Genomic DNA, 10,146 nt, shown 5'->3' on the forward strand with positions numbered 1-10,146 from the left:
AAGAGAGCCAAGATCAACTTTGCACTTTGTATTCCTGCTCAATTTTGGCATTCAGAACAATCAGGAACGTTGCCATTTTGACTTTGGAGGCTGGGCTGTGAGAACTTAACGAAATTCATGCTGTGTCACGATACCTTTCAGCGCTGCCTTTGTTTTCACTGCGTTTATAGTGTGCAAAACTCCCATGAGTGAAGAAAGCAGCTATTCTTTGCTGTTATTCTTTGCATACTTTGAAGGTTTTTGCTTCTTGTGATAATAAACCATCTAGTGTTACAACAAATTGAGAAATAAAATGCATTTAATTTGTTGGCTGGCTCATTTTACTGCTTTTTGTTTATTTTTTGCTGCAGTGGCACAGCGGTACACTCCTAAAAGCCATACAGCATCATTGTTTTTACTGGAGCAGTGTGTGCACTACAATTTTTCTGACACCAGAGGGCGTTCTTTAACTGCTCAATGATCCCCCTGCTTTTGCAACAGCTCTATCAGTTTCCTGATGTGTGCAGGGGCTGTCATACTCATTACAGACATGTTTAGCATTAATGTTAAGACTTGAATCAACTGCAACTGACCGGTTTATCTGTGTATATTTGAATTTTCATTCATTAAAAAAATTGTACTATGTGTTTCGCAGATTTCCCGCCCTCCTGAAGAGGGTCACTCAAAAGGTAAGTGTTTCTACTGATCATATCCCCCTGAATGGGCTTTTCCATCACTTGCAAATGATTGAAAGGCTCAACATGTCCCTTAGTCATGGCATTCCAAGAGGTGTGGGCAAAGAGCCTGTGTCGGCCCATGGAGCAGTTGGTGGATGTAGAGCAGGAGTACCCTGGAGACGTGGAGTACATCTACCTGCCTGCTTGTGTCCCACTTTGGCGATGCTCTGGTTGCTGTGGCGATGAGAACTTGGAGTGTCAGCCTACCCTTGACGGCAACATCACTCTGCAGGTCTAGCAATACCTCTATTCAGAAATTATTGATCAGAAATACCTGAAGGGTGATTTGAAAATATACTTTCTACAAACTGTCTATATTAATTATGTGGCCGTATCTTCAGTTTTAGTTTTCCCTGTCCTGTCTTTCTCAGGTAATGAGGATTCATCCCATGAATTCTATGCACTATGTGGAACTCAATTTTGTGGAGCATCATAGATGTGAATGCAGGTAGATTCTTTCTCATGTCCACAAGATGCAAAATTAGATTTTTCTCAGCATCTCTAACCACCATGTGTTTGTGTCTTTTCCCCTGTTTAGAGCCCGTCAGAAGCCTGTAAACAATAAAAGGTCAGTAGAGGAACATTAAGTCTGTCAGCCTTGAACACATCAGTGTCGTCACTGCACTTTGCTCTGACTTCACAGCAGCGGCGAGCCTTTTAAGAACAGACCTCGCAGGAGGAAACACAGGAAGACAGGAAACGGATGTGGCAAGTAAGAGATGGATCGACGTCCTGTGACGCACGCACGCACACACACATACACACACACGCAGCTTCATAATGTTTGAACGTTACTGCTACATTCATCACTGTTCCCCTCCACACTGTCACACTACCAAGGCCGGTTGAGATTAAACAATGTCATAATATATTGTCTGGTGTGTCGCTGTTCCCGTTGGCAGGCCTGTAATCTATGGGCAATAGTGGAATCACATGAGCTTGTGCTTCTGTGTGATAGCACTAACCCAAATACCTCCAGTGTAAAAATGATGGCTGAAAATATTCTGATTTACATATCAGGAAAACTAACAAAAAAGTAAAGGAAAATGAAGAGAGAGAACAGGAAAAGTCAAGATTGGTGATGGGGCAATACAGCAGTATACCTCTTCAGGTAAATCATCAAAATCAGTCACGACCAGGGCCGCCTTTATGCACGGGCTTACCTGGGCTGAAGCCCCAGGGCCTACGAAGATCAGGGGCCTCTCCAAAAAAAAAAAAGAAAAAAAAGAAAATTTTAATTTTTTTTTTACTGTGTCAATATAGGCCCCTGATCTAAGAAGGCCCCGAACATTGTCATTTAAAACAATAAATTATTGACTGGCTCATGATAGGCCCCTAATCTTTGTAGGGGGGGGGGGCTAACGGAGATCAGGGGCCCATCATGAACCAGTAAAGAAAAAGGAAAAATAAAATCACATTATTTTTGGCCTATGAAGATCACGGGGCCTATCATTCACCAGTACATTTTTGTTATTTTTGATAAATTAACATTGTTCGGGGCAACGCAGATCAAGAGCCTATATTGAGTTGAGCCATTAAAAACAAAACAAAGAATTCAAAGAGAGAAGTAGCTTTAGGATGACTGACTGGATTTTTTTAAACCTGTATATTTTTGTTTCTGCTTTTTGGTATTTCTGTGTCTACAAATGATTCCAGAAAATAGCTCACATAGGACACAGTTGATTTAGCCTTAGTTTTCTTCTCAAAGTGCACCAGATTGGTGCATTTTACTTTAAAAGGTTCACATTTTTCTTCCGAGGGGGCATGCCCCCGGGCCCGCTAGAAGGTCCTGGGTCCCCACCACTGTCTCCTCAATAACTTGGAAAAACTGTACCAACCATGTGTGTTTGGTTATTAAAAGTCATCAGACCAGGAGGGGGTTATTTACATGTTACCTTAAGTGATTTTGTATTTCATCAATAGAGATATTGTGGTGTAGACAAACATGGCTTTAACGCATCTGTATTGTAAGACCGCCGCCCGTGGGGCCTATGAAACCTCTCAGCCCCGGGGCCTAGTGGCCAAGCTCTGTATACACAATGTAAACTAGTCAGTGGGGGTTTGACTCAATCAGAGTGCACAACATATAAAAGTATGTTAAACAACAGCAGAGCTCAGCGCTTGTCTTAAAATGTAATCAAACCAAGGAATGAATCCGAAAAGCAGCAAAATTATTTATCAAGCCCATGCAGTTCAGTCCAGCGTCAATATTAGATCCGTCATTTTACAGTCCGATCAAAGAGCTTTGTGGACACTGATTTTGGTATTTTGTTGATCTGGGCTTGCTCTTTTCACACAAAGGTCAAATGGGCAGCGTGTTTAACTTGTAATAGAACTGGCCTCTCTCCCACTTTCTTTGTCTTTATGTGACAAGGGAAATTGTTGTGTAACCTGTTTCGATCTAGTGAACAATGAAGACATTGTCCTAAATAATGAGATGCCTAAATAAAAGAATAGGTGCTACTAAAAAGGCAACATTATGAGGTTTTAAAAGTTAAAGCTGAAGAACCCTGATGATGCCATGATGGCTATCTCTGTTTATGAATTGAGGACTGCACTTTATAACAGAAGCACAACCTGTATAGCAAAATACGCTTGTTTGATGTGGCTATTTACCAGACAGGGACTCTGGTAAAGGATTCAGGATCGAGTTTAAAGCTTGAAGCAGCGAGTACATTACACCATCTCCTCTGATAAGAAGGTGGAAGAAAGACATCCCCACTAAGCATTTGACTTGAGGTCATCATTGGTTGAGGCTGTGTTTGGTGGTGGTCGATGGGTTATCGACTGCTCTGTTCTGACTGCTTGTAGGCTCATCTTTGAGTGAAATGAGCGATAACCTAACCCACAGTCTAGACAATATTCACCCCAATAACCCCTGGATAAGGATAGGTGAAAGTCAATTACACAACTTTTCAAATGGTGTCTCAAGATCACACCAGATAATAAATAATAAAAGGGGAGTATATCATGGATACAAAGCCTTTTAATTATTTTAGTTACTTCTGCTCAGAGATTCAACATGGGCTTACTGTTTCTCCAATGTTTAGATCTGATTGAATGATGCTTTTGAACAAGCAATTCGGGAAAGCATATAATGATATTCTATAACAAATTCTTCTGATTTGGTGTCTGAATCGGGTTTGTGCACGTTTAAATGGCCTCTTGCCTATGGTTGAATGCCTTATTACTGACAAAACCAGTAATATACCGTCCACCAGAAACAAATAATGGCTTGTTAATAATGTTGTTATTTAACACCATATTCTGTGCTTCATATAAGAACTGTGTTGAAAATTGGGACAGGTCAAACAATGTCCCAAGAAAGATGGGATTTGGACATAGTGTTGTACAAATTAGAATTTTCTTTTATCTATCACTTTTGTCTTTTCAGGTGCCAGTTCCCTCAAACCAAGATGAATCTTCACTGATCCACTCCTCCGTCCAAAGTTTAACCTTGAAGACTGACATTGTTGTAGCGAACAGAAGCAAATCTATACATCTAACTTGTGCGGGGCATCCATCACACATCAGACCTTCCATATTGACCATAACACAGTTTTCTTTTTTGGAATATTCATCAAAGCAACTTACCATGTCTGACACCTCCTTTAGTAACAGTCATTTTTATTTTTATAGAGTTGCTTGTGTATGAGGTTTTAAACATAGACATAGGATACAGGTGATTCCAGTGAAGGTATAGAGATAATGAGTGGAAAGCTGCAAAGTTATCAGCTACCAGGGGAAGAGATTATAAGGCCTTCATCCATCTTGACAGGTCCACTGATGAACTGCCTGGTCAATGACAAAATTCACAAATATGCCAGAGACCTTCTCCATGACCTCAGGTTCATTGTGACTCCTGTTATAAACCACTTATCTGCTGGTTCACAGCCACAGACATCCTCTACATGTTATGTGATATTTACTCCCTTAATAAGTGATACATTTACGAAATAAATTCACACTCTTACTGTGTTAAGACTCAGAGCACTTTTTTGTGGTTATTTTCTTTTCAAAAGCACTGCCATCCAAATCAATGCAGCGAGCTGTATTATCATTCCTGCACGTGAGAACGTTCTGTTCAGGAGGTCGGTGTTTTGTTTACTTCTTCAAACCTGCAGCAGAAAATACTTCGCTAAGGTTAGCTTTAGGCCGATCGGGCTGTTATGCAACACACTAACGTTAGTCTGGGAACCTCACGTCACTAGGTTCCCGGCAGTACATTTGACATGCCTGTACTGCCTGTACTCCTACTGTACACTATGCTGTACTGTACACCTCCTGTGTGCACGCTGTACACAATGTCCTCAACTTGCCACACATTGGCCCCGGTCACGTTTTTCAGCTGTTGGCTGCGCCGACCAATCAGAAGCCATGAAATCTAACAGGTGGGCGGGCGTAGCAGCGTGAAGAAGGGGACGTGCAGGGGACGTGTCTGGTACTCTAGACAAGTAACGCCCCTGACTGCCAAATATAGTGTGTGTTGTTGGTAGATCCTGTCCTTGTATTTTTAATGAACAATTGTCTGTAGACGTGCGTAAAACAACTACGTAATTTTTTTTATATAGTCTATGAGTCTTTGGCGAAAACCCATGGGCTGTAAACAGTTTATTTTCCCTTTTGACGCTCTCAGAGGTCGGATAAATTGCAACGTTTAACGGCATTTGCAACCGTGCTCCGCATGTGACCGAGTGTACAGGGGAGGGGCGGTCTGTCTGTCTGTCTCGTGTACTGTACCGTGGAATACCGAGTTCTGGTCGACGTTTCTGGACACACAGCAACAGCAACTGCCACACCAAGGAGACAACAGCAGACATAGCTACCCGCCTGTGAGCCCCCGTACCATTCAGCTTGGGAAACAACGCCGTTGGAACAGGACCAAAGACAAAGTACGGATATTCTTTTGTGTTCTTAAAACGTGTGTTGGTGTGTTTATGGACGGACCGTGTATTTCTGTCTGTTAACGACGCTCAGACCATGGACCTATAAAGACGTTAGCTTTGCATGAAACCGTTGTTAAGTTAGCGTAACGCAGCTATCCAAGGCTAACTTTAAATGTGAGTCCGTCATGTATTCTTCAAAGTGCACACTTGCTTTTAGGCCGTCATATTACATGTAATTTAAAAACATCTACATTTGAAGTCACGCTCAATTAACGTTTGTGGTACGTCTCATACTTACACAATTAAACGACGTTATTTTTATAGCGCTAACTACATTTATGTGGTTACTTTCAGTATGCTACTGTTATTTCCTGTATTTTGAGCGCTTGTTTTTTATGCATGCACACAGCTATGGTGGTTCGGCTATAAGGTGTCTCCACACAACTCAATGTTTTGTCATTGACATACCTTCTACTTGCTGTTGTTTTGTTAAAATATTTGAATACGTTTTTGTTATTGTTGTTAGGACTTGTCGAGCCGAGTAAATCGTCAGTACTACCGGACTGGAGATGAGTTCCAAAAGGAAAGCCGAGAGTCACTCAAGGGCAGCAAACAGACCACGCATCATAAAGTCTGGAGGCTCCCGGACCGATTCAGAGAGAGACTCGGGATTCTCAGGTTCGCCATTGTTCCTTCTACACTTAAAAATGTGATTGGAAGATAAGTAAAGATGTCCCTTATTCAAACCCAAGTTGATCTTATGTTTTGTTTATAGATGCAGGCTCTGAGCACATGAGCACAAGGGACACCATGACAGACTCGGAGGATTCCCCCCGCCCTGCTGCACAGAAGAGGAGCCAGCCCTCTAGGCTGGCTGTGGTGGGAGGCTCCTACTCCAACCTCTCCTCCATGATCATTATGAACAATGTCCTCCTCAAACAGGTACACAGCTGCCACACAGCTAAACTGTTACCCCACAGCTTAAACCAGAGCTGTGATCAAAAATAAGGGAGACAGTTTACAAAAGGATTAAACTGCATGCTGACCTTTGCTGCTGAGTTTGTATGTCTAGCTGAGTTATTATTTTTAGTTTTCTATTTTTTTTTTTACCGGATGTTAACCGAGCCTCCTCCAAAAGGCATCTCTATTTAGGATGGAGATCATTTTAGATCATATTCTCATACAAAAGTAATTGAAGTGCCTCCAGTCCAGACACAAAGATGGAGATATACAAAGTAAAGTATGCATGTGTGAGAGTGAACTAGAAACTGGGAGTATAAGAAATGAAAGTCTTAATGTAATTTCTTTAATAATCACACTAATGTAAAATAGGAAAGTGCCTTTGAGTAATCCTACTTTTTACTAAATTTGGACAATTTTTGCCTTTGCAGCCTGGAGATAATCCTCCTCCTCTGAAATCCTGGGGTTTCAGTCCCAAAGTGGAGGTGGTTCAGCCCACCGTGGTCCAGCAGCCTCAGGTGGTCTTCCTCCAACCTGTGGTCTCTCGCCAAGCTTCCCCTGCCCCCAAAGACAGCTCCTCCAGACACCGACGCCCTAAGAAGTATCTCCCCATCCTGAAATCTTACCCCAAGATCGCTCCACATCCCGGGGACAGCTCCAGTTCCTCAGGTAGAGGAACTGGCTCCTCATCATCTTCCACCACCTCCTCCTCTTCATCAGAGTCAAAGAGAGGCCGCAGTTCCACCTCCAGCCACCGGGAACACTGTCGGAGAGAGAGGCAGCAGCAGAGAAGTCAGTGTAGCAGTGCCTGTCACTCTCGCTCATCCACTCCCAGTCTTCCTTCAAGCCCCAGCACCACGTCTCCTCTGCTCCAGAGTCGACTTACTCTGAGCACAACAGAGTCCAGCGCCTGCAGTAGCCCTGCCAGGGAGAGGCCTTCATCGACTGTCAGCCAATCAGAGTTCACCACCTCCCTGTCTCTCTCTCACACCACTGACTCCAAAACCCAGACAGTGTCTGTTCCCCAGGGCCCCACAGATGAGAGCTGCTCACCAGAAGTGGACGACGGTGATGGTAATGATGATACAAAGAGGAAGCGCTTCAGCAACACTTACAACATCCTGAGCAAATCTGGCCTGCTAGACATCGCCCTCCGCACCAAGGAGCTCCACCGGGAGAACCGACGCACACAGAGCGACATAGACCAGCTCAAAGCAGACACAGACCTTTTCCTTAAGGCCCTGATGAGCGGTGACACCAGCATCTGTGTGAAACTGCTGGCCAGCTTTCAGGAGGAAGACACGCAGCAGGAAAGAGCTGTTTACACCAGTTTAAAGGCAGATTAGGCCTAGACTAGGGGGCCACTCTGTAATCCTATAGACTGAGATGGGGGAAAGATGGCCGGGGTTGGGGGGTTGGAGCGTGCAGAGCCAGATGGACTGAAAGTAATGTGCGCCACAATATACACCCCCACCCCAAACTCTCTCCCGCAGTGTGCTGTGGCCTACATTCAGGCTGCCGGCTGCCTTAGGGCCCTGACACACCAAACTGACCTAAAAGATTTGGTGCAGATAAAGACTTTTTGTTGCCATGTCTTCTGTTGCACTTGAACTCATGGTAACACTATACAGTAGTTGGTGGCCATTTGACTGCCAACATTCGCATATGTTCTGCACTTGTGTCAGGAAATTATTTGGTCAGCAGTCTGTATTTATATTCCAGGCAACATCACGGAAAGAGAAGCAAAGCAAACTTTCCTACCTTTTTTTCCCCCAAAGAATATTAAAAATAGTCTCATTGTATGCTCTGATTATCAATTGTGTGAGTAAAGAATATTGGTAAATCCCCTTTAATAAGCTTCAATGGATATTGTGTGCTTTCCTTCCTTGTACCCTGATGTTGTCTGCCTGTGGCTTTTAGCTTGTTGTAAAAAAAAAGAGAGAGAGAAGAAGCCACTCTGAATCAGTGAAATTACAGATTTGCTAGGTCAGTCAGTTCAGAAAGTGCTCTCTGTCTCTGATTTAACAAGCTCAACCAAATGGCTTCAGATAAGGTGGTACTAGGGCCGTCAATGAAAGACAGTGGACACAACAAAACTATTCTCTCACAGTTAAAGTGTTGCCTGCTCGCCAGCTGTCTGCTTGGTGTGTCAGAAATCTAAAGTTTGAAACCACACCAGAACCACAGCTCACACTGACTGTGCCACACTGTGCTGCACAGTCATCTCTTGCTCATTGGCAATCAACACCCAAAATCCCTAACAGATTTGAATCTAAGGCATGGAAGGGATGAACAAATCCAAAACTTTTATTTTACCGAGTGAATGCACAAAACAGGCTCCGAATCTGGAAGCTTGATTTTAAAAAACCCTAAGACTGGACATTTAAACTTTCATCAGTGCATGGCAAGGTGTTTTCTCAAACTAGAAAACGAGTATAATTCTCAATTTTTACAACACAATGTCTCCCTAGATTAATTGATTGGTTAACATTTCTGTTGTTCCAAAAGTTTTGCATCATTCATGGTAGTTTATTTGAAACTGTGTTTCCACTGCCACTCATGTTTTGTTTAAGACATCCTGTTAACAGTCAAAGTGTGTACCTAATCTGAGTTTTTTCATGCAACAATTGCAATTATGTCACATTGATGATCATGACGGACTTAAGGAACTCATGTCACATTTAATGCTTTCAGGGCCTCTGCCAGTCAGCATCTTTCAATATACAGACATGCCTTAAGTGCCATTTTAGTTCCTACTGCATTTTCAAACTTGATGTTGAGGATTTGGCATGCCTTGTTGACCTTTGCAATAATTCCCATAATGTAAATGGCAGCTGTAATGTGGAGCAAGCTAGCTGGAAGCAAATCTTTTTACAGACATTTAGATGCTTCCCTGATAGCACCTTAGTAGGAAGTATGCTTCCTATAAGTCAGACATATTTCATTGTCCTGTGTTCTATCATTTTGGTTTCTGTGTTTTTTTTATACATACATGTTGATGTAATTTAATGTGACAATAATGTCAGAATTAAGTACAAACTTGTTTGTGTGTCTTTTTGTCTGAATGGGATTTCATTGTGTGAACCTTTTTGGGATAAACACTAAGTCAGGTTTCTTGATGAATACCAGTTGTTGTGCACCAACAATTACAACTTCCAAACTATGAATAGTTGTGGAGATTTGTTGGATGTTCTTAAATTATGGCCTTAATATCCAAAACCAATGTCTTCGGACTTTGGATTTGCACTAAAAGAGTAGCTCTGCTGCAGTTTCTGGGCAGAATTTAATGGCAGCTATGGTGGCTAATTTAAGGCTGACTGAAAAATGCCCTTTGTTTAGGATACCGTAGTTGCATTGTGAGTTAATATAAGCACAGTAGTGTATATTAGCACTCTTAAAGTACAACCACGCATAGCACTTATATTGTCATCTTTAAAAAAAAAGATCACTAGCAGTAAAAGTGTTTTTAATAATCTGTCTTTAAACATTTTATAATATTAAATCTAATCGTACACAATGCTTGAGGAACATCTCAAATAAGGTATAAGGTATAATAAAGTTAAAAAAAAGTTTGGAAGTCTTGC

General features: G+C 42.2%; 2 protein-coding genes across 2 annotated transcripts; both read left to right on the forward strand.

Moving 5' to 3' along the window:
* Window positions 1-753: 753 nt before the first annotated feature.
* Window positions 754-4,147, forward strand: LOC307265685 (vascular endothelial growth factor A-like; the record flags this gene model as incomplete). Its single annotated transcript, XM_080047479.1, has 4 exons — window positions 754-948; window positions 1,088-1,164; window positions 1,255-1,284; window positions 4,111-4,147. The coding sequence occupies 4 exons, from the start codon at window positions 754-756 to the stop codon at window positions 4,145-4,147; spliced, it is 339 nt and encodes a 112-aa protein (XP_079903605.1).
* A 1,108-nt stretch (window positions 4,148-5,255) lies between these two features.
* On the forward strand, window positions 5,256-9,601 carry cipcb (CLOCK-interacting pacemaker b). The gene is made up of 4 exons (XM_080047394.1): window positions 5,256-5,608; window positions 6,129-6,280; window positions 6,378-6,544; window positions 6,994-9,601. The coding sequence occupies exons 2-4, from the start codon at window positions 6,172-6,174 to the stop codon at window positions 7,906-7,908; spliced, it is 1,191 nt and encodes a 396-aa protein (XP_079903520.1). The 5' UTR covers window positions 5,256-5,608; window positions 6,129-6,171; the 3' UTR covers window positions 7,909-9,601.
* Window positions 9,602-10,146: the final 545 nt, after the last annotated feature.

This window comes from Ammodytes marinus (assembly GCF_949987685.1).
Source record: "Ammodytes marinus genome assembly, chromosome: 19".
Taxonomy (NCBI): Eukaryota; Metazoa; Chordata; class Actinopteri; order Uranoscopiformes; family Ammodytidae; genus Ammodytes; species Ammodytes marinus.

Bases quoted from the DNA above. Each gene is read 5' to 3' on its own strand.
- cipcb (XM_080047394.1), top strand. From the start codon at position 6,172: ATGAGTTCCAAAAGGAAAGCCGAGAGTCACTCAAGGGCAGCAAACAGA. The intron at 6,281-6,377 runs GTTCGCCATTGT...TTTTGTTTATAG, and splicing joins GAGAGACTCGGGATTCTCAG to ATGCAGGCTCTGAGCACATG. The intron at 6,545-6,993 runs GTACACAGCTGC...TTGCCTTTGCAG, and splicing joins ACAATGTCCTCCTCAAACAG to CCTGGAGATAATCCTCCTCC.